At 48.5% G+C, this 27,091-nt stretch overlaps 9 protein-coding genes across 9 annotated transcripts; 5 read left to right on the forward strand and 4 right to left on the reverse strand.

The window, feature by feature from the left end:
- Nucleotides 1-135: 135 nt before the first annotated feature.
- On the forward strand, nucleotides 136-3,037 carry BT62DRAFT_1078914 (uncharacterized protein; the record flags this gene model as incomplete). The annotated part of the gene is made up of 17 exons (XM_043179433.1): nucleotides 136-168; nucleotides 228-308; nucleotides 363-392; nucleotides 453-470; nucleotides 530-757; nucleotides 812-891; nucleotides 944-1,125; nucleotides 1,188-1,341; nucleotides 1,395-1,593; nucleotides 1,655-1,665; nucleotides 1,715-1,767; nucleotides 1,823-1,832; nucleotides 1,888-2,054; nucleotides 2,110-2,251; nucleotides 2,306-2,386; nucleotides 2,437-2,595; nucleotides 2,645-3,037. The coding sequence occupies 17 exons, from the start codon at nucleotides 136-138 to the stop codon at nucleotides 2,817-2,819; spliced, it is 1,803 nt and encodes a 600-aa protein (XP_043036309.1). The 3' UTR covers nucleotides 2,820-3,037.
- Nucleotides 3,038-3,534: 497 nt separating this feature from the next.
- On the reverse strand, nucleotides 3,535-4,495 carry BT62DRAFT_935544 (uncharacterized protein). The gene is made up of 3 exons (XM_043186967.1): nucleotides 4,068-4,495; nucleotides 3,949-4,015; nucleotides 3,535-3,899 (listed from the first exon to the last, which is right to left on the reverse strand). The coding sequence occupies exons 1-3, from the start codon at nucleotides 4,304-4,306 to the stop codon at nucleotides 3,708-3,710; spliced, it is 498 nt and encodes a 165-aa protein (XP_043036310.1). The 5' UTR covers nucleotides 4,307-4,495; the 3' UTR covers nucleotides 3,535-3,707.
- Nucleotides 4,351-6,495, forward strand: BT62DRAFT_358816 (GTPase). Its single transcript, XM_043180617.1, has 4 exons — nucleotides 4,351-4,503; nucleotides 4,581-4,725; nucleotides 4,774-4,816; nucleotides 4,861-6,495. The coding sequence occupies exons 1-4, from the start codon at nucleotides 4,487-4,489 to the stop codon at nucleotides 6,342-6,344; spliced, it is 1,689 nt and encodes a 562-aa protein (XP_043036311.1). The 5' UTR covers nucleotides 4,351-4,486; the 3' UTR covers nucleotides 6,345-6,495.
- Nucleotides 6,496-10,585: 4,090 nt separating this feature from the next.
- BT62DRAFT_904688 (uncharacterized protein) lies at nucleotides 10,586-11,031 on the forward strand (the record flags this gene model as incomplete). Its single annotated transcript, XM_043183575.1, has 3 exons — nucleotides 10,586-10,711; nucleotides 10,778-10,884; nucleotides 10,944-11,031. Coding segments are annotated over 3 exons (321 nt in total), but the record flags the coding sequence as incomplete, so codon positions are not given.
- Nucleotides 11,032-12,477: 1,446 nt separating this feature from the next.
- On the forward strand, nucleotides 12,478-13,255 carry BT62DRAFT_904513 (uncharacterized protein; the record flags this gene model as incomplete). The annotated part of the gene is made up of 4 exons (XM_043183567.1): nucleotides 12,478-12,608; nucleotides 12,658-12,834; nucleotides 12,886-12,921; nucleotides 12,958-13,255. Coding segments are annotated over 4 exons (642 nt in total), but the record flags the coding sequence as incomplete, so codon positions are not given.
- A 1,774-nt stretch (nucleotides 13,256-15,029) lies between these two features.
- BT62DRAFT_954212 (uncharacterized protein) lies at nucleotides 15,030-16,629 on the reverse strand. The gene is made up of 6 exons (XM_043188298.1): nucleotides 15,950-16,629; nucleotides 15,874-15,894; nucleotides 15,750-15,821; nucleotides 15,546-15,693; nucleotides 15,367-15,488; nucleotides 15,030-15,313 (listed from the first exon to the last, which is right to left on the reverse strand). Exons 1-6 carry the CDS (start codon nucleotides 16,316-16,318, stop codon nucleotides 15,263-15,265), a joined length of 783 nt encoding a protein of 260 aa, XP_043036314.1. The 5' UTR covers nucleotides 16,319-16,629; the 3' UTR covers nucleotides 15,030-15,262.
- A 1,142-nt stretch (nucleotides 16,630-17,771) lies between these two features.
- On the reverse strand, nucleotides 17,772-19,679 carry BT62DRAFT_904524 (uncharacterized protein; the record flags this gene model as incomplete). Its single annotated transcript, XM_043183569.1, has 5 exons — nucleotides 17,772-18,159; nucleotides 18,217-18,391; nucleotides 18,448-18,539; nucleotides 18,587-18,745; nucleotides 18,799-19,679. 5 exons carry the CDS (start codon nucleotides 19,677-19,679, stop codon nucleotides 17,772-17,774), a joined length of 1,695 nt encoding a protein of 564 aa, XP_043036315.1.
- Nucleotides 19,680-20,213: 534 nt separating this feature from the next.
- BT62DRAFT_954219 (uncharacterized protein) lies at nucleotides 20,214-21,436 on the forward strand. The gene is made up of 4 exons (XM_043188299.1): nucleotides 20,214-20,300; nucleotides 20,355-20,454; nucleotides 20,503-20,715; nucleotides 20,867-21,436. The coding sequence occupies exons 1-4, from the start codon at nucleotides 20,245-20,247 to the stop codon at nucleotides 21,269-21,271; spliced, it is 774 nt and encodes a 257-aa protein (XP_043036316.1). The 5' UTR covers nucleotides 20,214-20,244; the 3' UTR covers nucleotides 21,272-21,436.
- Nucleotides 21,437-22,150: 714 nt separating this feature from the next.
- BT62DRAFT_954222 (Utp14-domain-containing protein) lies at nucleotides 22,151-25,617 on the reverse strand. Its single transcript, XM_043188300.1, has 9 exons — nucleotides 25,209-25,617; nucleotides 24,625-25,159; nucleotides 24,343-24,575; nucleotides 24,217-24,294; nucleotides 23,361-24,167; nucleotides 22,802-23,311; nucleotides 22,676-22,750; nucleotides 22,343-22,624; nucleotides 22,151-22,288 (listed from the first exon to the last, which is right to left on the reverse strand). Exons 1-9 carry the CDS (start codon nucleotides 25,593-25,595, stop codon nucleotides 22,250-22,252), a joined length of 2,946 nt encoding a protein of 981 aa, XP_043036317.1. The 5' UTR covers nucleotides 25,596-25,617; the 3' UTR covers nucleotides 22,151-22,249.
- Nucleotides 25,618-27,091: the final 1,474 nt, after the last annotated feature.

Raw genomic sequence — 27,091 nt, forward strand, 5'->3', positions numbered from 1 at the left:
CTTCCACTGGGTCAAGTGATGCCGATTCCCCCCTTGTGGGAGAGAGAAGCCTGTTAAACCAATGAAAAACTCGATGATGTAGTATCATCGTGGCAAATACTTTTCTCCCTTCCGGTACCTAGAGCCCTGGTCAACATGGTCAACGTTTTCGACCGTCTAAATGTCCATGTATGTGCCATGAACATGTTATTTCTCCACTAACCACCGACTCTCCTGTACGACAATAGGTAGCTGATTCGTTTGTGGGAAGATACTTTCATCTGGAGGGCTCAGGTCATCCTAATGAAAGAATTGGATCTCGTTTCACGGTAGATCAAGAATTCATTTTTTTTCCCCTTACTGATTCGTCTCATTCTTAACAGACTGAAATCCGAGCTGGTCTTACAACATGGGTGAGGAAGGCTGTACTTTGTACTTCCGCGCCCGAATTGTTCGTTTAAACGTGCTTCTAGGCTGCGATGGCTTACATTGTACGTAACGTGGCTTCTTGCGATTCGAAGAAGAGTTAGACAGACCCTTTGTCGTCTAGATATCGGTAAATGCAGCCATTCTATCGGATTCCGGAGGTACTTGCGTCTGTACGTCCGAGACTGATCCTATCTGCAACACTGACGATGGCTATCTCTCTTGTGTCAATGACGTCCGCAACGACCTGATAACCACAACCGCGGCAATTTCTGCACTCGCCTCTGTACTCGAGGGCCTTCTTGCAAACTTACCAATCGGGATGGCCCCAGGTTTGGGACTAAATGCCTACGTTAGTTCGAACCACAAATTTATCGATCCAATCTTGGCTTAGTTCCCGCTCTAGTTTACATATTCAATCGTTGGCTTTCATGGTTCTGGCGTCATCACCTACCGCGAAGCTCTGGCAGCTGTATTTCTCGAAGGGTATGCCCTTCGCCCCACCCCTTCTTATTACCCTATTGAACCCTTCTCTTAGATGGATTTTCCTAGCACTGTCTTTACTCGGAATTCGACAATGGCTCGTCAGAATCATGCCACAATCTCTAGTTTTGGGCATCGGCTCTGGGATTGGTCTCTTTATCGCGTACTTTATGTCATTTCTTCAATTCAACCCCATCTTACTAGTCCGTGATTATGTATACAGGCTAATCGGACTATGTGAGTGGCTCGCGCTTCTATTGCCGAACTGTCCTGTCATTCATCATCGTGCCTACGTATAGCGGCTAATGGGCTTGGAGTTATCGGAGGTGACACCACGAACTTGGTCGGACTCGGGGGATGTAAACCAGAAGACTGGATCACCGACTTGCCCAATTACTGCGCTCATGGAGTGCTGCAGAATCCGACGATGTGGCTTGGTATCTTCGTTGGGGGGTACGATGCCGTCACTCCTCTTCCTGCTGGAGATATTAACGATACGCTGTCAGATTTCTAACCGTTCTTCTCATGTTGTATCGCGTTCGCGGCGCCATCTTGATTGGGGTGTTCATGACGTCCATTCTCTCATGGCCCAGACCTACCGCCGTTACTTATTTCCCGCACACTGATGCTGGTGATGTTCTTTTCGACTATTTCAAGAAGGTGGTGACATTCCATCCTCTTATTAGAGTCGGTAATGTCATAGACGTGAGTACATTGCACACTCTGATTGAGACTCTTGTTGATTTCAAGCTGCCGTCATATTTAGTACAACTATGGGTGCGTGATGATTTTTTCCGTGGCGACTATATGCGAACAATCCCATCAGAAACGGTAAAGTGTGGTATGCACTGATCACCTTCCTTTACGTAGATATCTTAGGTATGTGTATAAAAACTAATCAATACGCTTGGAAGACTGAATCGCCTCCCTTCAGACACGACTGGGTGAGGATCCGTCCGATCGATCCCGTTCATTATCGTGATTTGACTTGGTCGACAGCACACTCTACGCAATGGCCAAGTTCGCTGGTTTACGGGATCCAGTTACTATGGACTTCGAGAATTCTACCTGGGCCTATTGCGTAGACGCGTTTTCCATCAGTATGGGCTCATTAATGGGAACTAGTCCCGTGACCGCGTTCATTGAGAGCGCGACGGGAATAAGTGGTATGGTTTCGTTTTTCTTATGTAAATTGGGCCCCTTCCATTGAATCACATATAGAGGGCGGTAAGACTGGAATCACCGCGATAGTCACCGGATTAGCCTTCTTTGTTTCCGTCTTTTTTGCGCCGATCTTTGCATCAATACCGTCGTGGGCTACCGGAGGCGCACTTGTCATTGTTGGCTCCCTCATGATTCGGAAGTGCGTTATTCTTTGAGCATATAAACTAACGTCGGATTTACGTCTTGGCAATAGTGTTCGAGAAATCAATTGGGACTATATTGGCGACAGCGTCCCTGCTTTCTTAACCATAATTATCATTCCTTTGTCTTATAAGTTGGTACCATCTCTATTCACGTTCTCAACCGTGCTAACTAAAGCCATAGCATTGCCTACGGTGTCATTACTGGAATTATATCATATCTGATTCTCAATGGCCTTCCTTGGCTCATTCGAAAACTCACAGATGACCGTATCGTTCCCCCCAACTTGGAGCATTCGGAGGAGTGGGTCATACCCCCTGGTAGCATGATACCCTCTTGGATGTGAGTTTCCAATGACATTGCCTCCGTTTATTATTTATCCTGTAATCAGGTTCCGAGTGGGCGAAAAACTGAACATTACGGAAAAGCGATCTGAACCTCGTTCCTTGGCTTCTAGCATGGAATTGGCCTCTCGAGAGAATGTCAATCAAAGCAGCAAGAGCCTGGAGGGCGTGCATTTGGATGTCAAGGGAAAACCATCCGCTATTCAGTACATGCAGCGTTAAACTATAACCAAAAATTTATTGGTATTTTGGACGTGTTCAAGTTATGTAATTTTATACTATACTGCGCACAAGCGATTTCGGTCACTTTACAGAATATGGCAATGACGATCCTCCGCGGTTCTTGCCAAAAAAAAATGAGGCTGGAAAATTGGCGTTCTTGGAACGCACTGGTAAAAACTGCTCTCCGAACCGAAGTATGTAGATAAATGTATCTTGATAGAAAGAATGTGGGACGTGGTACCGTGACCGAGACACTACCAAACTCGGTAGACATGACTACAAGTACGCAAGCAGAGCAATGTAACAAAATTCAAAGCACAACAAAATTTGGATGGGATAGACGATTATCGTTATGTGACCGTCCGAGTCTGTTTGAGGTCAGCGCAACTTTGGTCACTGGTGCTAGCCTCACGACTATCCTTGCAGAGGACAGTAAGAATGAAGAGTCTTCGAATTACTGGTCTCCAGCCTAGCGGATCAATAGCGCCGTGGATTTAAAATGTCACCGGTCACCGGCCAAGTATGAAGTAAATTTTTCATGGAAAAAAGGATGGAGGGGTGAACGTTGCAAGGCTGTTTCGTTCACAGATTGAAAAGTCGGAGTATTGTGCAAGTAGCGTGTCCTTCATCAATGGGTCCGTAATTGTGAAATTTGATACCGTCTACGGTACTGAAGCATAGGATCCACGGATACTCTAAGGTAACGTGAGGATGCCGGTGACATCCATTCGGTCACGTATAGTCCGAAAGGTACTTTGATGGTAGAAGCAGAGGCTTGATTGGAATGATATATACATAACACCTGCAACCGAAACATGCAAATGAATGGCACAGAGAAACAGCTTATAGGCAGAAGCACAACAGAAAGGCCGTACACAGACCACATAACTACATGTTGTTATGTCTCCTCCGTCTCTCGCGTTTCTGGCCCATATAAATGAAGGTCGCCACAATCTCATCCGCTATCGCAAGACCCTCCGGAGTGATAGTTAACTTTGGTGGTCTCGGTTTGGAAAATATCCCAATTGATCCATTATCAAAGTTCGCAATGAGTGCATGGGATCCGTCGTTTTTGACGAGCTGATTCAGTGAGAAACCCGGCATTGGATCTAATACAAGCAAGACATACATATAGTTCCCCCATGTCCAGTTTCCATTTGTACGGCTGGTTGTCTGCGCCGACCCAACTTTCGGATCTGAAGCCTCAGTGAAATTCAAAGATAACGAAGCAGGCCAACTTGCACGTACGTTGAGAATATCCCTGTCCGTTGAGGACATACATCGCGACCCCAGACTTGTACGACGCTCGCGTCCCATCCATTGATTTGTATGACGGCCATGTCGCTCGAGGTAGAGCCAATGATTTTCTTGATTGTTGTCGTGGCTCCGAACCATTTGAAGGGCGTATCGATGTGGTAGGCAGGTGTACCATCTGGTAGCACAAGTACGGTGTTGGAAAGACTATTTTCCAGCAAAGAGAAATCCATTGGTGGTACTTAGCAGGGGAGAAGAGTAAGGCCGCCCTTAGCAACAGTTGATAAGTATCACTCGTCCTTGGGGCTGTGCAAGATCTGGAATTGTCCCTCTACTGCCTCGACCATATCTTCAGAGAAGAATATCTCGTTCCTCAGGAAAGGATTTTTGCATCAAGGCAGTCGGGGAATTGGATGTTGAGACAAACGAGGTAGTTAATATTTTTATTTCTATTTGCGCCTAAGATGAATAAATAACAAATATTTTCTCCCTCCTGCTTATGCTCAGCCGTCTCTGCGTGTCCCGACTTTGCACCTTTCCTGTAAAATCTGCAAAATATGCCGGTATAAGCACCTCACGGGTCATTATTGATGATGAAGACCGCACTGAGTATATACGGAGACGTAAAACGGAATGGAAGCGCAAGCAAGGGGTGCGTCTTCTAGAGTCCTTTTTCTGCAGTAGATTTACCCTTCATTAGGGCCAGACTTTCCTTGACCATCTTATCGTGACTGTACGTGCAGGTGAGCCGCCTTGCCCTTCATATTATGCAGCTAACGTTCCACAGGCAAAGGCGGTAATGGTTGCGCTGCTTTTCATCGCGAAAAATTCAAACCCTTTGGCCCACCTTCAGGCGGCAGCGGAGGCCGTGGAGGCGACATTTACATTATCCCGACATCATCTCTCACCACCTTGACCTCAGTTCCCAAGCGTGTACATGCTCAACCAGGCGGGAACGGTCAGGGAACTTGGCAAAATGGCCGGAACGGGGATCCCACCATCATACGCGTTCCGCTGGGCACTGTAGTCCGTGAACTGCCCAGGGACGACCCAAGGACCTCACCGGATGAATGGGAGACCGAAGAAGAGAGCCTGGAAGGTCTTGACTATGAAACAAAACGGGAAAAGATGAGAGAGAGGCGATGGGTGCATTATCCGCGGTTCTCAGAAGCGAATCAGGAGCGTGACTCCTTCAAGGAGGCTGAGGCGGCACTCTACAATGAGGAAAGGGAGCGAAGATTTGAGCGGCGCAAGAAACAGATGAACAATCCGATATTTCTGGATCTAGACACGGAAGAAATCATGGAAGACAACACCAACTTACCTTTGGGACAAAGACGCGCGGAATCGTTCGGATATCTCATTGCTTCCGGTGGACAGGGCGGTTTAGGAAATCCTCACTTTCTTAGTGAGGTCAATAGGTCTCCCAAGTTCGCCTCGAGAGGTCACGAAGGCGAGAGGGTAACGCTGTCCCTGGAGCTCAAGATCCTTGCAGATGTAGGGCTCGTCGGAATGCCCAACGCTGGTAAAAGCACACTTTTACGTGCTTTCACTGGTGGTAGAACAAGGACTGAAGTCGCTGGATATGAATTTACCACTCTCAATCCCATCGTTGGCGTCGTTCGCGTTGGTGAAGACGGTAGCTTTGAGGGTGGACTCTCCACTGGCCTAGTCCATGATGAGACATTAACCGAGGAGCAGCTTGAACAAGAAAGGCACCGGCGAGGCGAATACGCCCATGCCCTAACACGAAACCAACACACTTCTCGCACTGGCCATCATTTCGACTTGCTCGAAACTTTCCGTTTTACCGTCGCCGATAACCCTGGGCTCATTTTGGGTGCTTCAGATAATGTAGGCTTAGGGCACACCTTCTTACGATCAATGGAACGTGCACTGGCACTCGTCTATGTCGTTGACCTGGCTGGTCCTGAACCCTGGACTGAGCTGCGTGTATTGCGTGATGAGCTGGATCAGTACCAGCCGGGTATGAGTGCTAAAGCGCGCATGGTCATCGCCAACAAGGCCGATCTCCTGGGAGGCGACGGAGATCCCGTGCTTGTGGAACAGGCGCGAGAGAAGCTCCGGCAGTTGGAAGAATACGTCAGGACGCAGATGATCATACCTGGGACAAGGCATAGGCTTGATGTGGTTCCTACCTCGGCCAAGTTCAGTCAAAACTTGTCGAAAGTGGTTGGACTTATGAAGGACTATGTTACGGAGGCTCGGGAGGCGAAACGCAGGATGGAGTTAACGTCTCGCCTGTTCTAGCCTGTGGACTATCCATTTAGTCACTGTCCCCGTGGCACGAAGCACTAGCAATGCCGAAGGAAGCTTGCATTGACCCTGCAGACTGTACGCTTGGCCGGGGTCAAGTGTATGAGCGCTATCTTCCGTGATAGGGAGGATGCAGATTATTACTTGGTCTGTGCAGGGACGACGAAATTACGTCCACAGATATATCTCTAGGCGCGCTTTTAGAGCGTCAAGGTAGGGTGAAGCAAGGGTGTATTCTCGTTGTGGTGATAATACGTAGTAGTATGACAACGAAATCTAAAGCAACTGACCTGATCTTATTTATTTAAATCCTCTAAGTACCGCCTATTACAAAACAGCAGATCCTTCGTACTCGAAATTGTTTTGGCTCTTGATGAAACGCGAACCAGCGGTTGGATGGACACATCGGTACAGTTGGATTCTTCTTCAGGAATGTGGACAATGATATCAGGGACAAGCACCGCACTTGGTGTCACTTTCATAATTTGAGAAGGACGGAGGAACCAATTTAGGTATAGTCATAGAGCGGAGGGGGAATTTACAACCGTTTGCATACAGCTGCAAGTTGACATGACAGCCTAAGTTAAGTTTATGGTCGTCTTGTGAATGAGAAATAGAGCACCGAGGTTTTGGGACGGGCTAATGGCAAAGCGTCGAAGCACTGCTGGCGCTGATTCCTCTTCAGGACGGAAAAAGGCATTCTGAAAATGTTGTGACTTAGCTTTCCCCTTGTATGCCCCAAATATTAGGTACGGGAAACATAATGAAAAACTTATCAATATTCTATTTAGCACTCCTTTCATGTACTAAAAATAACTGCTTTTCTGCAAACTCATTTTTATGATTAGAAGATCAAATGAAAAGTCGCAACATTTTGAGGTCTCGTTTTTCCGATGGGAAGATAGATTCATTGGCCCTAGCAGAAGCCAATCCGATAGACCCGAAATGGCCTAAACTTCCGGTGCCATAAACTCAAGGTGCGTTCAAATCGGTGGAAAGGTAGGGTAAGATTGTGTGCATTTTTTGGTAGGGTTTCGTGTCTTCTCCTGTCTTAGGAGATTCTTTCTGTTGAAAGACACGTGGTCCCCGACTCTATACCCAATGGTTTACCCAGTTTATAGACCGACCTAGGTATACTCTTTTATTTTCTACTCCTATATATCAACCCGACCGTATATATACCCCTTGGTTACGTACACTACGCGGTGAAGGCAGTTAAGCAACCGTATACGGACACAGTCGTGCAGGAAACCGAGAATCAGAACAAGCCGACGAAGCCTTATAGAAGTAATCTCATATGAACTCCTGCCCCAAGTCCGCAAAGCCTTGCTTATGACAAAGTTCAAATCACTCAGTCCACTCGCAAAAGAAGTGCGTTACTGTCAAGTTGTTATACAAGTTGTAAAAGTGACCATAGTTCATCTTGCTTTGAAAGGATGAGTAGGTCTGGGCACATCCGAGTCTTTGGAAGATAGAAACATGCAATATGGCCGTAAGCGATACGGATGGAAAGATGACTACGAACAGTATTTGACTTTTTGAGGGCCCAGGATGGGGTTGGTATCTGGCTTTGAGTCAGACGGAGGTTCGTCGGGCAGGATGGGAATGGGAAGACCGAGTCGTCGTTGGGGACCATGGCTAGTCTGTTGACATGGGATGTGGCAGGTGGAAGAGGGACTAGTATTGACGCGATGAATCTGACGCGTTACTTGGTCCTCTTGCCTTGCTTCTTGTCCACTACGTATTGGAAGATTCGTCACTGCCCTTCTGCGACAGAAATATTGATCAGGTTCATCTGGAACCCACTCGAACACAATTCTCTTGCTCGAGCTAAGTTAGATGTAGCTGGAAGAACAGCCCACAATATATCTCCCGGATCTTATACAGCTAGAAAGGGTACGGCAGGGGCCCCGGGCTTCGAGACAGTCGTATGGAACCTGGAAAAAGGTTTCGAGCTTCATGACACACATCAGTGAAACAACGTACAATAATATTGTTCATGAACAGTGTTTGATTCGGCTACGCCGAATTAAGTCATTCCACTGCAAACGAAACGAGATCACAGGTATGTCCGTATCCGGAGCGTAAGATCGGAAGTGGAAGAGGTTGGAGTTACAGCACCGACTGCGCTTTTTTCTGAGAACAGCACTAGCATGGAGATTATTTTCAGCGGGATGGAGTCTTCCTAAAAAGAGAGGAAATACGCCCTGACAAGATACATTGTCATCTGAGGAAATCTCTCTCGGGGATGTGGACAATTGATTATATCACTTTCGGGCTTCAGCTTCGGTGAAAGATACTGATTGAGCAAAACAGCTGTAGTCATCCAGCGAGAACGACGGAGAACCAACAGGGATATCTAAGTTCTGATGAGGCATCCGGTGTGATAGGCGGTAATAGTGACAGGGCTAGTTCGAAGTCGTCGATTATGCGTGATGGTATCGTGCTGAGAATCAGACTGAAGCTCCTCTCGGATAAGTGTGGACGTCAGAAGCAAAAGGGCCGGTTCATCAGCGATTGTCTCGCATCAAGGACGTTATTCCATGGCTTAAATCTTAGCAGCTGAGCGCAGAGTCCTAACTGGAGCTGTAAAGCAAACATTGATCAAACACTGAACGCCTTCAGCTTACGCCGGACGTAAATGATGGAAAAGGACCTAGTCAAGTCCCATGAAGCTACGGCCCCGACAGAGACCGCAAGGACGTTTGCGTAGGACACAATAAAGATATTGTCCTGACCTTAGTTCTGACCATGAACGTCGCACAGTCGCACTCGCCAATCACGCGACCGCGCGAAAGCTAAGGGTAAAGGACCTAGTTTATGGCCCTGCATCCCTGCGCAACACGTGTAGATACGGTTTAAAGTCTATCAACCGATGCCGAGGTTGTATATATTACTTTCATCAGCGAGCAGCCGCGACCGTTATATGCAAGGGGAGGCTGTGAATTCATAACAACGTTTCAATAGAAGACCCACCTGATATGAAGTTTGGAGGTAAGCTGCAATGACACAGGGCGTCATCTGGTTGATTTCGAACCAAGTCGGATGATGGATTTGAAGGGATGGTTTCCTCGTGCATGCGCTACCTTGAATCACGATAGCTTGGATAAAGTAACTCTAACTCAGCTTGATGTTTCGCGGCCCGTCATCTTATAGCATGAAGGCTACGGTCAATAATATATCTCAGCACTGATAGGTAGTATCCGAGGGGTATGTGGATGACTATCATGGTGTTATTTGTCATTGGAGCCTAGAAGGTTCCCAAGCCCGGGAAGGCTGATGGCGCACGTCGCCGTAGCCGATGTTAAGATCCGTGGACTTGTTGAAAAAAACTCGAGGGACCGACTGTTACTGTACCTCGGGCTTATCCTGGGGATCGCAAAAAGAAAGAGAAAAAGAACTTTTCAAAAAATGCTAGCCGGGTTAAGTATTTAGTGACTGGAAATAGATGCCTGACTGTTGATCATGATCATAGATACTTTAGGACTGAAATGTGATTCATGACAAAGGTACGAGGTGGGTGAGAAAGCTCGAGCAAGGTCTGAACTTTGCTCCGGAACGAAGTACCGGTAGACATAAGATAGATTCTGATCGCAAACTGCGGAGGCCGGGGCAGTGGGTGCAGTTGGATGAGATAACAGCGCGCTACATGGCCGTAGATGCCAAACAAATACAGAACGGAGAGGTGGATTGCCAGCCTATCGGAGAAATTCCGCAAATTTACGAGTGCAGCCTAATCAGAAGTATGTGAAATAAAAAATAAATACGGCGATAAGGAGCATGGCGCTTTGTACGGTCGGTACCGACACACAATTCGTTAGCGGAGGCGGATAGACACCAAGGAAATAGAAAAAAAGCGGAAATACAGTCGAACAAGTTAGTAGCATGGGCGGGTACTAAATACTATCGAGGGGAAGACATCGGACAAGAGGCATATCATTTTGATCGGAGACAATAATATTGCAAACTGGTTCAGTTGCTCCCCTTCCAGCGAAGCGCTCGAAAAGCATGTATTCCAGCCTGGTAAGCTCGTATTCACACTGAAAAGTCATTATAAAGATATTCAACACTGGCTGTCTATTTATTCCGGGAACGATAAAGGAAGAACCGCCAACAAGGCGGGCGAACCACCGTGTGGTCATGGCCCCTGTGCAAGTTGACCAAATGCGGTCAATTAAAAGATCATTTGTCTTGGCCTACCCGAACTCCTTTCCCTCTCACCACCATTCCCATGGATGCTGAGCAGTCCCAGCCCATCTCGTCGTCGAGCGCAGCGACGACCGCTCCGTAAGTATCGTCCTTGTCCCAGATCTGTCCTCCTGAATTTGTTGTCCAGTCAAGTCCGCTCTCGAATCACTGTCGTTTGCGCCGAGGTACGTACCTCATTTCGTACCCTGCATTCTCTTTTTACTTATCGTTTTCTTCAGTGCAAGCGCCTCAAGCTAAAATGCGACAGAAGGAATCCTTGTGGGAGCTGTACCAAACGCGACACTGTCGCCAGATGCATATATTCACCTGCCGCTGCTGAGAAAGTGTACGTCCCAGTGTATCTAATCGTTACCACTGCACCTCACCGCTTTTGCACCTACCTAGAGACTTGCATTCCCTAAATAACCGACTTATTCAGGTGGAATCGCTATTGGCACAGTTGACCTCGGGCCAGTTCAATTCCTCATTTCCAGCGTCAAATTCGTGGGCGCCGCCACCGCCACCATCAGCAGCATCAAGTCTTCCAGTGTCTGCATCAGCCTCTCTTCCTTTAATTCCCCAGCAGCCTGTGTCTATGCCCTACACATCATTGGCCCTTCCCTTCGAGGACTTGTCCATCATTTGGCTCGACCACCTTAACCTAGTTGATTCACATCTTTCTCTTAAAGGCATGACACACACAATGAGTAACGGATCCAATGTTGTTAAAGCCGAATGCGCCACTGGCGAGGTCGCATCTCAGCAGGACTCATCCGACCAAAGCCTCGGCGATCGAACATCATTGTCTTCCATGTCCTGCAGTCTCTTTTCCTCATCAGAGGCTTTCCCTCAGCACCCGCAATCTAGAGTTATACAGCCGCTACCACCTCTCAACTTATATTATGGAACGACTTTACGAAATTTGAACGAAACCCCTTCTCTTCCCCCATTCACCGGCTCATCTCAAACAAGCCCCGAAGTGCTCCCGCACTCACCTAATCAAAAACCTCGAGTAACACTAGGACTCCTCGATCTTCTTCCGCCATCTATCTTGTCAGCGACGGTCCCTCATACTGTACAGTCTCTCCTCCAACTAGCCGAACAATCCACCTGTCATACCTATCCGTCCATAAACTGGAAACATTTCCGTGCGCGCGCCTCGCGCATGATAGCGACGGCGTCTCGATCACCCCTGTCGGAGAATCCCCTAAGAGATCGCGACCGAGACAAGAACAGAAACCGAGGCGGAAAGCAGACGGTTTACTTTGGACCGAGGGTTGATAACTCTCTTCCTGGCACTCCGCCTTCTAACGCCACTGCACCCAACGATCCCAATGACGCACAACCGATTATCGGAGAGAGTGTACCTTTCTTTGGGGCGCTCTGTGCAGCCCTTGCACTAGGGACGCTGGAAAGCTCACGAGAACTCGATAACCGGGATGCCATGCAAGTGGACTCTACCCGTGCAGTCTTAAACTGTTCCGATCCTGAATACTGGTATAGAGTCAGCGTTCAGGCTCTATCTGTCTACGAGGGGTCTTTGGCGCAAGTTTCGGCGCCCGCTCCTCCAGGTACCAAGGTCAAGACCAACTCAGATGATTTTGGGTTGGATTACTTGGTGGCCTGCTTGTTTCAGGTGATTTTTCTGGTAAAGGGTGGTCTAGGCCCCGCGCTTGTAGATTCTGCCGGTACTGCAGCCGGGCGAAGCGGTGAAGGGGGTAACAAGAAGAAACGAGAGCGAGAGCGAGAGAAGCAAAATGACAGAGTCAAGAACTTCGGCGGTGTGGGGGGAATAGTCTTCCCTCTGGTATAATTTCAACTCTTATTGCTTCGGTCTCTACTGACCCTATTTCTTTCATAGGTTGGGAAAATGGTGAACATCGCCAGGAGAATGGGTTTAGCGAGAGACCCGCAGGAGGTTCCTGTGTCTTCGACTGATATGTCCGGATCAGCAAGGAAGTTGAAGAACAAAGAAGTCGACGGAGCTTCTTCTGCGATCCGTGGCATTGCCAACCTATTTGACGTGGAGATGAGAAGGCGAATCTGGTGGGATGTTCTCTACTATGATGTGTATGTCATGTTGCTCTTCGCGGTATTCTGAGCTCACGATTAATTTTAGCTTCGTTTCGGACGCGTTGGGCCATTCTCCGCTCATCGGTGATGACTTCAACACAAAGCTTCCTGTTGCAGATGTTGATGAGAAGATCTTCTCGCCTGTTTCGACCCGGATCCCGACTCCCAAGGATCTGACAGGTTTCAGCAGGGATGGATTTAGATATTTCGATGTCAAGTGCCGGTATGTGTCGCTGATGATATCAAATAAGGTAGAATATTTAACCATCTTTAGCCTCGCCTTACTCGTGCGAGCGATCCAGCGCCGTATGTGTGCTCCTGATATGGGAAGCAATAGTCGTTTTAGCTATGGCCATGGATCTTCGTCTACCTCGAAGAACGGATACGGCTATACTATCGACCAGGCTGCGTCGATGGAGTCAGAGATTCGTTCATGGTTGAACGACTTGACACCCTGCTACCGCTTGGACATTACTGATCTCGATCTCTCCGACCCGGACCCAGTCCTGGCGGCTCAGCGCTGCGAGGTATCGATTACTGTGCACCGTCTGATCATAAAGATATACATGCCGTTCTTGAAGAAGCACGCCAGCGTGTCTGAGACGGTCCCTGCTCCACACCAAGCGTCGTTTGGCTCAGTGAACGCTGCCCATAGCATCGTACGCGCATCTAGCTTCCTACATTCGGTATGGAAGAAGTCGTCTTTCAATGGCATCCGGCCGTCATCCCTGTCCTCTGCCATGTTTGATTTCTATCCTTTTGCACGTTCTCTGCTAGATGCTGCCGTCGTCTGTGCACATACCGCCATCAAGCAACCTATGGCTATGCTCGCCAGTGCTGCTTTGGAGGATATTGATTGCGCTTTGGAAATATTCAGGGATGTTCGGCTAATGTCCCAGTTTGGAGGAGGTTGTGGCTTTGGGTCTGGTCAAGACGTCAATGGAGGCGAGGCGATCAAGGTTATGGAGGAGCTGAAGGTCAAGGCTATGGAGGAACTGAAGGTCAAGGCTATCCATATTCGGGGCTCTAGATCAGAAGCGCTGGGATCATTGAAGAGGAAGCATGATTTTGTGGAAGAACGCGATGAAGAGGCAGGGCAAGATATGGAAGGCTTCCCAGAGTATGCGGATGATGATAATGAACCACAGCCAGAGATTTTCAATGATCTACTGTCCCCTCAACTTCCGTCTGAGCCTACCCCGCGAGAGCCTGAGCTTCCTCTGCCACCGTTCAGGTCACCTAATTCTAATCCTTCTCCAATGGAATTGTCAAAAACCGGAAAGGATGAGAAGAAGAAGCACATGAAGAGAGGTCATCATAGCTACCCGGCGGTCGGCATCCGGATTAGACCTGGAAAAGAAGGTGGTTCGCCTTTCACGAGGCGTAAGCTTGATTCCATGTCTTCGTCGAGTTCTGCTACGTCTTCGTCGGGTGCTGATAATCACCACCCCCCGGTTTCATCACCGTTGGCATCTTCTACGCCTACCCCCGCATCATATCAGCTACCTTTATCGTGTTCGCAGCACATACAGTCTGCTCCCCTCACATCCCCTTTGCACATGACAGTTGCTGAGTCTGAGACGTTCCGTTTGAGGTCGACATCTCTATCTCAGGATCATCCGTTGCCGCCGTTTACTCCCCGTCGGACTGAGCAGCAGAACTCGACCGTAAACTATCCTTATCCGAACGTAGATGGCTCGAGACCCGACATTCCTCGACGTTACACTCTGCCTGGTTATCCGCAGCCTTCCCAATCACAGCCGCTCCAGATTCAGTCACAAGGATCAAGCTTTGCTCCCGGGTTATATGACCGCTCAGGTTCTTATGATTCTACCCACGGGTACGATCAAAATGGTAGTCGTTTTGAGCCCGGAGAATCGTATGTTTCTGCACAGAGTCCGTATCTCGCATCAAGTCCTTTTGGAGGAGCAACGACATCCAGTGGCCCCCTTTCAGCTGCAAGTTCTCCTTATACGACAGGCTCGACGCATGTCCATACACCGACGTATGCACCGGCTCAGAATTCGCCCATAATGCCGACCCAATCTCCCGTCATTGCATCACAACAATATTATGCACCGACGCCGTTTGATCCGCCAACGTACCCTTCACCTTTTGCTAATGATGGTGGAGCAAATATTAGTATCTCTTCATCGCAAGCGCAAGAGATGTACGAACGGCGTGAGGGTGATGTGAAGCCTAGCTTGGAAAGGCAGTCTTCCTATGCTCAGCAGTATCAGGGAGAGCCTATAGCACAACCTTGGCCGCCTCAGCAGGCTACGGAGCAGTCCAGTGCATCTGCGTCCTACTGGCCAACTTCGACGGCAGGGGAATATAAATTCTATTCGAATTAATGAGTCCTGAGAGAATGTTATCCTTCTCTTCGTATGCAGATCTTATCTTTAATAACCTTGTTTTGCTAAAATATTGTTGTACAGTACGTCGTATACCCTTCCTTCATCGTGCATGTGCATCATTTTGTATTGATAGATTCTAAACGTCATTGTCATGCTACTTACTATCTTCTTTCACCTCGTGCATCAGTAGTGATTTGGGAAGGGAGTGGAGGAGGGGATCTTGAGACTGGATATATTATTTAGTGTACAATTAGCATTACGAAGTATGGCTACAACAAATGTGCAGAGAAGTGTTCATTCATTGATATAGTGTCGTGCAAAGAGGTCATTCTGAATCCATATCACCTAATGAAACGGTTCAGTTGGGATGTTCAAGTCTTTAAAAGACAAGGGCGCACCTTGGTGATTGCACTGATAGCATCGATCTTTTCCTGCATTGACAACTTATCGTCGGGTAATTGTAGGATAGCGGTCTGCAGGACATCGCAGACCCAGCCAAGAGCCAGAGCACAGTCTCTATCTGCATATACTTTACGGTTAAAGGGAAAGCCGGAGCGAAGGGAAAGAGCCTACGCACAAGGTACAATGAGGGGGGCCGCATGTGCCCTGTGCTTGAAACTCTTGACACCGGTGTGCATAATGCCGACTTTATCGAGATATGCCCAAGTCTTTGGCGAGGAGTAGTCGGCGGTGATTATTCGTCGGGCCCAGGCTTTCATGAAAATCTGAGGAAGGGTTCTGTTGTGAGCGGCTCATCGGGGAAAACAATAGGCAAGCATACCTTTCGATACACGAGCTGTGGGCTGTCTAGGGTGAGGTCTTCTAGCTTCGCTGGTAGCGGCCCGTCAAAGCCCTGACAGAGGTCAGTGACTCGCCGGTACTCAATCGGGAAGGCAGAATCAAACCTCATTCCGTTCCATGAAGATCTATCGACGGCAATGAATTGAACAATCACGGTCGACAATGGCTCTACACACGCACCTGTTTCGTGACATCAAACTCGAACAGCTTTGAATAGAGCCCATCCACGATCTGAGGGATACTACCGTATATCAACGGGCTAGTCTTATTGAGTATATCCTGCTGGGGTTTTCCGAAACCAAGGAAATCCTTCAGGTAGGCCATCCGTACGTCTATCGAAGTCCGTAAGAGTTCTGGGTCAATTTCCTGTGCTGTAGGATCTTCATGGAGAGAGGCGCCGGTGACTGGACACGTCGCCTTGTCAGAAGCAACGGCGCCGGTAGCTGGGCACTTGGCCTCCTCCTTTTCAGCATGTGGTGTCTGCAGGACATCGTCCTGGGCTGTCGGGACTGAAATATTCAGCGAGTCGAGTTTCAGAGTGTCCGTCATGATTGACCTATTGTGGGCGGATGTGGTGCACGGTGCTTTATAACGAAGCGAGCGTCTGTACGACAGCCGGGAAAGCCAATAGACGTCGTCCTCGACAAGATATCGCCTAGACCGTAGGAATAGCCAATGACATACGGGCGTATTGAATATGGAACGCTCCAGACATATTTTCCGGGGTCTGGACCTCGTTGAGAACGGCCGAAAACGGGTACGCTCCAGACAGTCTTCCGACTTGCGAAAGCGATGCGTCGACGGCGTAGGCGGTGAATATTATGTCGGACATAACCTTTACGCGGTGATGATCATCCAAGTCTACTGCGCTGCTATACTCCAGCGAATCACAATAGAAGCATTACGACACACACACACGGACAAGCGTCCTTTACCAAGGACCACGGTGTAACCATGCTCAGTTCATTACAAGGTCGTATCAACTCGTAAAACATTCATCTACGAAGAAGGCTCGACAGCTCACTCAAAGAAGCCTCATTACTGCCCAGGAATCGTTGTTCCAGAGCAACCTCGTCGTCTGCGATGTCCCCCTTTGGACAATATTCATTAATGACTCTTCAACCAACCCATGCCCTCCCCAGAGACGTAACATGTATTCTAATAAGACTGTTTCGAACCGACGGAAGAGCTGGGGATCCGCAGGGAACTATCCCCAGTCCGGGCCAGGCGTATGTAGTGCACCAGTACGGTGCTGTACAGAAAACTCGTAGGATCGTAGCTAAGGCATCTGAGCCAATCACCGAAGAAGATCGGATTCCAGTCCGTCGTTCTCGACTTCTAAGGTAAACTTCGAGGGTAACAATAGATTCTCGCGTAGAGCGACTGCAGTGAGCTGCGCTTAAGCCGGTAGATTTCTTCCAAGAGGAAGAGACCGTTGTCGCGAAGGAAAATAGGCGACGATAGAGTGCCCAATTCTGGGAGGGCACTCCGCAACGCTTCGGCAATGTCTTTGTCGACTAAACGAAAATCAATGGACTGTTCTAGCTTCCTGCCAGTGAAGACAATGCAAACGTACCGGTTTTTTTTTTTTTTCCAAACGACTCTTCAATATAGATAGAATTTTAGACTTGAATGTTTGAACTGTAAGGGCTTTTCATTTTCTCCAACTTCAAACACAGAATGAATTCCGGTATGGAACTAGTTGGACAAACCCAGGGTCGGATCATTACGATATCAATCAGGAGTTCAACGGGCAGCAGGAATATGACCAAAGTCATTTCGAGTAAGCGTTCCTATTTTCTCTCGTTTTATGGTGCTGGATGAAACCTCCTAATCAGAGCATAGCAACGAAAATCCGTCTTGGACGCGTTCTTTTGATTAATCACAGCCAAGGTTCAAAAAACAAGAAAGAAATAGATCCTCACTTGGCCAGAATGAGCATCCAAATCCATTGAGCAGTATAGTGATTATTAACTTATAACAATACCCAAGGCACCTCTCATTATCCTCTAACAACACCAACAGTAACCTCCCTCTCGCCGCCAAGCGCATTAGTACATCGCTCCCAGGCCCATTTAGTCAGCCGCAACACCTCATCGTCGCCCAAGTCCGGCCGCACATGGAGTTCCATCGTCACCACAATCGTTCCGCCCTTGGACGTCGGTGTAAGCTGCCATATATGCGGTGCGGGTAGGTGAAGCACTTGTGGATGTCGCTCGACCTCGCGCATCGCCCGTAAAAAAGCCTCCATCCGCCCGCCCGCGGAGCCTCGAGGAGGTGACGTTTGAAGGAGCACGGCTCCTAGTATAACGGAGGCGCTGTAGGAGACGTTGAAGGTAACCACCGTTATAAGGGTAGCGATTACGAGGTCGCAAGCCTGGTGTTGGGATCTAGATCAGACTGAACGTTAGATAGACGCGTGATGGAAAGAGATGCATGCTACTTACGATGGAATGAGGAACGAGACGAAAAGGATGCACAACGCAAATAAAAGAGAGCTCGATGTGTATGGATTGGAAAGTATGATCGCAGAGGGAGATGTAGGCGGGAGATCCCGCAAGCGATGAGTAGTAGATAACGAGCGAATATATGCACCAAGTGATGGAATCCGGTTTCCGGTCACTGAAGATGACTGAGATCAAACAATTTTGAGGTGCATGAATGTACGAAAATCGTACCGGTGACCAGCTTGTCATGGTTGTTGAAAAAGAATGCAGATGCTACTATCGAACAGATAGAAAGCAGTATTGAGATGACGGGGAATTCAATCCTGTGTGCTTAATTAGAGAGCAATCTCAAAACGTGAAATAGACATACCCGAATCCAGTCTCCTCATCTCCATGGTGGTGGTGATGACCGTCTCCACCTCCCATACTCAATAATACATGTTCAACGGTCTCTTTGCAGACATACACTGAAGAAAACATCAGATACACGGACTGGGCGAACATGAGCACGGTTTCTATCCGCGCATTCCTGCATCACCATCAGCATTACAGTCTGACGTGGAAGATAATATGCAAACTGACCCATACGGCCGTCGCATCCTCTCTTTTTTCCCAGCTCCTTTTCCCAGCCAGCCAGGAAGGACACTCCCCAGCCCGAGCCCAAATGCATCAAACACGACCCAATATCCCAGGCCCGTACATCCTAGAGAACCAATTTGCTGTCCGCATACCCACAACCATGCACCCAAGACGAATTGCGCAAACGTCAATGATATAGCACCCATAGGCACACTCGGCTCAAGGTCTTCATCATTGTGAGTGTGACCGTTAGACGAAGCAGACGTCGGTACAGGCGACACTGGCGTCCACTGTGAAACAGGTGAAGGTGTAGGCAGGGTATGCAAGTCCTCAGGCCTGCTCTGGGAGCCAGGCTCCAGGAAGGAGAAAAAATTATGAGAGAGGGAGTGTTTGTGATGGTGGCCACGTCTTGAAGAGGATATAGATGATGATGACTTGGAAATGAGCGGTGGCATCTGGACGCTCGCTGAAGAAGGCGGACGTCCACCGAATGTGAATCCGGCGCCAAGAGGTGTAAGGGGAGCTCGCATACTGACGCCAGGACCTGCTGAGGGAGCCGAAGATACTGGGGCTTCAATGTCGCCAGCTGCCTCGACCTCCTGCGAGCCGTCCTCAGATATGGTTACCTCTGGAAGAGACCCGGGCCGGGGGAAGAAAACGGAGAGGTTTCGAGAATGAATTCGGGAATGCCGACGGCTTTGTGTTGGTGAAGTTTCGTTGGCGGATGTCAATGCAGTAGGTGCCGACTGCGATGTTGGTACGGTTAGTGAGTTGCCTGGGAAGGAGAAGGACAACGGGGAAGGAAGCGGCGGAGAGTAGGGTGTCGATACTGAACGTGTTCGAGCGTGGCTGGAAGGAAATGAAGAGCGAGAAGGAGAGAGCATCGCGCCGTTGATCCCTGGAGGAGTACGTGGAACATTGAACACTGTTCGATATGGGCCGGCAGAGGCAAGTTTTGGCTCGAAATTTGGCGTCGACTGGACTCGATTGCGAGGCGGCGGTGGCGGTGGGACGATGATAGACGGTATCATCCTTGGCGGCGTCGGTTGTTCAGTTACGATGGTGATCGCGTCGTCGTCTGGGTTGCTTGATTTGCGTCGGTGAAGGGCGGGTGTTGGTTCCATGACCAAGCTTTCCCAATTGTTCACTAGGATTCCAAGGGAAAAGATATACAGAATACTCACCTGGGATGGCCAACGACTTCTCCTAAGTAAATGAAGTGATATCGCGCTCCACGTCGGCTCCGGTGCTTCTGCACGTAGAGATAGCCCTGCACGCGTACCTGCCGGTCGATAATCAACTTTTCTCAGCGATGATATAGCTTTGGTGGGCGGTACCTTTGCTTTTGGTCACTCAGTACATGAGGGTACTTTTCAGGACGGACGTGGAGCAAAGGACAAGTTCGGCGAACCCTAACCCTAAGTTGCCACCTTCCCTCTTACTTTCATCATGGATCCCTTCGAAGTCAGGATCCAGTTCCTAGCCCTATTGCGTCGCTTGAATGCGTACGTATTCCCATTTTATTCCTTCGTGTTTCCTCTCAATGTTACTCAATTCAGTACTCAACAGTCAATACACAAAGCAGTGGCCTTTGCCGTGAAATACTTTGCACCATGCGGAGAGGATCTCTGGGATTGTATTGTTGAGGAATGCCAAAAGGTATTGCATATGAAAACTATTATTCTTCTCCTCTGACTGGGCTGGTAGGGCTCAATAAACTCAAGGATAAACACCTTGTACTTCCTTGACTCTCTCTGCGAAATGTCTCTGCTTGTCAAATCCCATGCAAAGGTTGTACGGTCAAACAGGCCAGAAAGCAACCAATATGTCGACTATGTCGCTCGAGATTTGGGCAAAATTGTCGAATATGTCGTACCTTCAGGGAGGGAAGGTCTTCCCAATCTTATTAGCACACGTCAAGTCAGTCTGCACATTCTAAGCCTTTTCCTTTCAAGTACGTTTGTGTCCAGAACCAGAAGTCTAGTAGCAGACGACCTGTTCTACGGCACAAATGGACGCGATACATCTGAAAACTTCCGTGTACTACTTCAATCGCTCACCTCCTCTTCAGATCCTCGAAAGCTGGAAATCTAAACGTGTCATCGACCCCGAAATAATCGATGAAGCCTTGGCCAACATCAGTGCCCGCGAAAACAACCCAGGGGAGAGCAGCAGTACCCACCGTGCGCACCTCCCCCGACAAGAAATTTTCAAAAGAATAGAAGAGGACAGAGAGCGGCACAAACGACTCCGAGAGCGTCGGTGGGTGCAGCCAATATCGCATAATCCCTGGACTCAACAGTTGACGTCCTTCATGCCGTTTACGGAGAAAGATGATGGGGAGTTTGAGCTCAGCTTAGATATCGAGTTTGAGAACGAGTGGGATACGGTGAGCGATTGGAATGAAGACGATGAAGAGGCGTGCGCGGAAGAGAATGCTCTTTGTTTCCCTTCAACGAACAGTGGTGTTTCGTAGTTTCCCTCTACACTTTCTACGCATGTCGCAGTTCTGCGTTCAAATTCCTCAGGAGACCGTGCATTATACTCTTAACATTTACTAAAAATCATCTCCGTGATCATACAAATGACGCACTTGCAAAGTCGTGCAGATACATGGCCTCCCATCCACGATAAATTCTTTTCTTTTCCCCCATTGTCACTGATACAACTGAAAAGCGAGAGATCCCGAGTAGCTTCGACTGCAAACCACTCCCCAGCATTGTAACATCACCCTTAACAGATCCTCCCAGCCTTGAGCCTTCAGGCCTCCTTATCTAATACTTCAATGCATCTCATCCAACTTTGCTGAACCAATGCTTGTGGAGCAAGTACACTGGCGGTTTCTCGTCGATTGTCACAGAAAGTACGGTGCGCGGTCTAGGATTGCGAACTCTAGAACTCTGTGGCTGTGGAAATTTTCAGGCTGGGGCGACTGTCTCTTGCGCAGATTAGACCACCGAAACAGACCTCCTTTCATGACACAGATTTCTCTATATAAGGCTAGGATTATTTCACTAATCTTCACAATTACAACGGAACGATCACAACCTACATGTACCAACCAACAATTACCAAACACTCAGAGGTTCTCTGCAGCTTCGAGGAGGAGAAGCAACGGAGAGTCACAGCGAAGGCGATAAGACCGTGCATATTTCGACGCCGATCTACAGAAGAATTCTCAGAGCTCGCTGGGCAGCCAAAATTGAAGAAACATTCAAATGATGAAGAGGAATGTCTCGAGAAGGAAAGAGTCGTTCCCACATGCTTAGAAAAGATGAAGAAGCAATGGTGTTCAATATCGCTCACAGTTTCCTTTGGACTTTTCAGAGCAAGGCGAAAGATGAGGAGGATTCTTACTTGCTAATCAGACACCTTCGAAATTCCTGCATTTTAAGCATTATATATCATCTTTGCATGGCACATCTGTATCATATCTGTTTCGCATTTTGCTACACTAAAAAATCTTCTGCAACGGATCTATAACGGTGCCCATCTACACGAAGGCAATTAGCTGGCATCTTCCATAGATGGGAACGACAACCCTTACCTTTTTAACAACCCTGGGCAACGTCGCCTTCTGGAACCCAACCCGCGTATTCCACTCAACACCCAGCGGTTGTTCCATACCCCTCTCGAACTGTGCTTTGCTCGTATACGGATATGGCAGATCCTTGACAAGGTACTTGGCCGCTTTCTTATCGCGTTTCTCTGAGATGATGACGTGCCCTTTACCACGATCTGCACGATTGGCGGCATTCACACCGGCGACCTTTTTGATGAGTGATGGCTTTGGAGGAGCTTTGCGCGTTCCGGCACCGCCCCAGGAGCCCTAACAAGAATATTGTTAGTATTTGGCCTGAGCGACAAACGAAGATCCCACCCAGCCAGGAAGAGTAGTGTCGACTTCTTTTGGCGCATCAGCCTCTATTTCGCGACGTTTAAGTTCTTCGAATTCCTAGGAAAACGTTAGAATATGAAGGACATTCCGGGTAGAGGCTGGTCATACCTTAACGACATTATCGCCAGCAAACGCCATTTTCACGAGGTCCCGCTGTTCAAAAACGACATTCTTGCCCTTCTTGTTCTTCGTCTCTAGCATCTTCTCCTGTGTCTCAACTTCACTGTTGCCGTCCGAATCATCATCGCCATCGTCCACAACCTTGCCCAACGTCAAGACATTCTCGACGGAGATTTCCACCACAGCATCATCTTGTACCATAGCTTTCTCTTTCTCGGTCTTTTTGGCCTTCTTCTTGAGCTTGTTCTTGGATTTCTCAGTGAGATTGCTGTTCTTGTCCACGACGACCTCATTTTTCTTTCGGGACACTTTGGAGCTGGATGAACCGGCGGCAAGCCAGGGATTAGACTCCTCCATGGCTTTGGACGGTTCGATAGTCGCATCAGAAGCTGGTGCTGGTACTGACGACGTTAGCTCAGGGTTCTCGACTTCCGTCTCGGCCACCATTATCGATGGAACTGTTGAAGGTTTCGAGGTCTTGGTCGGAGGCTGAGGTGTCTGAAGACATCGTTAACTTACTAAAAAAAATGTCACCATAACGATTTACCGGTGCTCCAGGCCGATAGGTTACCCGACCACCTGTCCGGGAGACTACGACACCGCTTGAAGGGTCCTTGCCTCCTTCGTTATCACTCCGCCCCTCCTCACCTCCACCTCCCAATTCCTTGACAAAATCGTCCACGATTTTGTTGGTTTCGTTCTGTTGCCGCGCCATGGCGTCTTTCATGAACTTCATCTCAAATACGCCCTTCCCTTTACTTTTTTCCTGCGACAGTTCCCCATCGTCCTTATCCAGTCGAGCCAACTCATCAAAGGCATGTTGCCGGATATCCTCTGGACTATCGGCACTCTCCTCGTCATCACTATCATCGTCGCTCTCGTCACTGCCTTTCCCCGCGATTCTTCGCCGCAGCCGCTCTCCCCGATCCAGCATTTCTTCGATTCCTTTCCGGCCCTCTTCATCCCAGCTCTCCTTCCCTCTCATCTGTCTAGCCCATTTGCCAGTATTTTTGTGCCTCAACGTAGCTCTCTCCCGGGCCCGATCCATCTCCTTCTGCATTGCAACTTCTTCATCACTGCCTCCCTCATTAATTTTCTCACCCAAACGCTCTTTCTCTTTCCGTTTTATCTTCCGATAGGTCTTGCTTTTGATTTTCGCTACCCTTTTGGCTTTGATCTCAGCACGGAACATCAATTCACGCGTCTTTCGCAGCTCGGCACGCCGCCGAGTGACTTCTTCGACTGAGAGATTGTTCATCTTCAACATTCCCTCTTCCGTCTCGTGGATGTCCTCATCGCGCAATTTAGCGGTCTTGAGAAGCGCGTCGACAGAACTTTCGAGAGCGGTGATAGGCTGTCGTTGTATAAGGAAATCATTTCAAAGTCAATGGACAGATCCGAACCTGAAATTTTGCAGCCAGCTCTAGTGCTGAAACCCGTCCCTCTGGTTTAGCTTGAAGGGGGAAACTGAGATGTTCAGCCTACAGAAACGAGTCAGAGGCGTACAATTTGTTTACGTTTTCATGCACCTCTTGAATTTGTTTCATAGTCGCGCTCCACTTATCGACTTCTTCCTTAGTCTTCTCGTAGGCTGCTTCTCGATCCAAGCGTTCCTGTGCTCTTTGCGGAAGTGGTGCTGACAATGTACGTATTTTGGATGATGATGAGGGGTTGAGGATCTTGGCCGATTTTTTCAAAGAAAGAAGTATGTCGGGCTGCGACGCAAGGGGTGCCAAAAGGTCATCCAAATTGAGTTTGGATCCTTTAAGTACGTTAAAAAGACTAAAGGTCATGGAATAGGAACAGAATACCTGTTCCATGTGTGCGAAACTCGTTTTCTTCACCTGCTTCCGTCCGTTCCTTCAGAATACGACGCTTTCGCGGTGGCGCATCGACAGGCAGGTCCTCAGCAGAAGGTTTGCGCTTTTTTAATGAGGTGTCCAGAGTAGAAACGAAGTTTTGAAGGTTCTCCAAGGCCTCCGGGGCTGCTTCGTCCTCGTCTGAAGGAGTGAAAGGATCTTCTTCGTCTTCTTCGTCTTCCTTCTCCTCTTCGTCATTACCTCCTCCTTCCACATTCTCATGTGCACGAGAAGGAGTCGATGGCATCGCCGTTTTAGATGAAGATAGTTGCGCCTCGGTGTCAGTACCGTTGTCTGTTTCGCCCCTACCGTCTAGCATGTCGAGGACGTCAATGAACTCGTCATCTTCACCCTCTTCATCTTCCTCCACGTCGCTCCCGTCCTTTTCCTTCCCGTCCCCGCCCATGTCCTCGTCCACATCCTCATTTAAATCTACGTCCGTGAATCGTACAGAAGGCTTCGCCTTGGTCTTTACTTCACCCTTCTTCTGCAGAATTGTTAACTAGGCGATGTCGAAGACAATGGCAAGGTCCCACCTTTCTCGAGAAGAACCCTGCAAACCTGTCCTCATCACTCTCCTCAAATGCGGCATCACTGTTAATGTCCTCGTCATCTTCACTGTCAATCATCTCGTCGTCCTCATTCTCGCCAATAAGTCGCGCACGAAGCTGCTCTCTCTCGTCATCGCCGTCCGGTATTCCACCGAAATCCTCGTCTTTGTCCAAATCGAGCTTAACCTTCGACCGCCGAACAGTATCTGGTACATATTCGTACACGTCTTCAGATGGGGCAGCCTCCTTCACTTTGCGGGCCTGGCGTTTAGCATATCCTGCAGCATTAAATTTTGCTTTGGAGTGGACATTTTTATGAGGTTTTTTTGTTGTCGTGTTAGGGCGCCTAGATGCTTGAGCCAACCTTGCCATGATGGTAGAAAAAAATGACGGTGAGGCCCGACGGTCCGGACTGCCAAGAGTATTCTCACGCTGACTTGGAAGTTCATCTTGTTAAAGTTTGTCATCTGGAAATCGACTGCTCTCATGAACAGCCCTACAGCCTTCAACGGCGGGGGTATTAATGCATGATCTACATCTTCTACCGCAGCAGAACCTCTACTAAAGTCAGGAGTCCTGGCAAGTATGGTATACTACTAATAACAGGTATTTTTATAGCACGATGATGGCAACAGGCAGTGGGATTAGCCACTTTCACTTTCGGTACCCATACACAGAAAAATGTTGCAGATATCTGGAATGGGGAGTGGAGTTGGCAACAGCACTGGACTCCACATCCATTGAACGATTTATCTACTTCATATGGATCGTTGAGTCTGATTTACGAGACTAGCATTGGACGTGAGTCTCACGCCGCTCTTTTCCCTTGGCGCGAAGCCCCGTAGTACGGACTTCTGCGAGACTTGTACAATAGTTATTATTGATAACATTCTGCGCCTGTGAAGATTTTTACGCTCGCCTTCCTGAAGAACTCTCGCGAAGGCTCATCTCACGCCGTAACGTAGCATACCTCCATCTGATAACCTCAACATAATTTTAGCAAACGCTGTGCATCGATGTGCATGGCAAGTCATATGTACCCGACGTTACGGTAACTGCAATCAGGTTAACTTGCACGATCGGTCCCTCCTGTTCGTGGCACGTCTTGAGAGGAAACCAGACAGCCTTCGACGAGCTATAGCCACTCATGAAGTCCTTTTCCGCTTTTACAGCTTTGAGGTTCATGAACGTGCGAATCGCACGGTCATTGGTTTGCCAGTTCATGTGGGCATGAGGTTCAAGAGGCTTGTTGGGACAGGGTAGGCAGTCTAGAAGATGGCCATCGATTCCTCCGGACATCGCCACTCCATTCTTGCCAGTTATTGATTTCTTTGTCAAGGTTGGCGGCTGTGAAGAGAGAACTCTATATGGTGACAACCGATATCGAGGGCTTTGTCACATCGGTGGATAGAGGAGATATAGTGGAAGGAGATGTTGTCGCTGATGGAGTTTCCGTGGCGTTCGTCATGCTGGCTCAGTGGCACAGTGGCTTGAAGTCTGAAAAATGTTCAGCAGAGAGAGAAGAACTCAATGGTTCCATGTATTTTGTGTCGATGTAGAGTCAAAAAAAGGATCTGGATAATAACTCTCGGCTTAGAGCTCGAGAAATAAACCCATAACCTGTTAGAATCCGGATCTATAGAAAGTATAACTCAGTCTCGACACGTCGATGCGTTAACGGACTATATTGGGTCATACCTATAGAAAGGATAACTACGACGATTCAGTAAGATAATCTATGAGAAGTAATGAAGAGCCTCACCTCAGTCTCGACATGTCAATGCGTTAACGGACTGAGGAAAGGACTAAAGTAAGGGGCTGTGCTACTTAAATAGCTAGAGAACAAAGGAGAGCCTTCGGTGCTTGCC

The sequence above is a fragment of the Guyanagaster necrorhizus genome, assembly GCF_019112545.1.
Source record: "Guyanagaster necrorhizus MCA 3950 unplaced genomic scaffold BT62scaffold_26, whole genome shotgun sequence".
In the NCBI taxonomy this organism is placed as follows: Eukaryota; Fungi; Basidiomycota; class Agaricomycetes; order Agaricales; family Physalacriaceae; genus Guyanagaster; species Guyanagaster necrorhizus.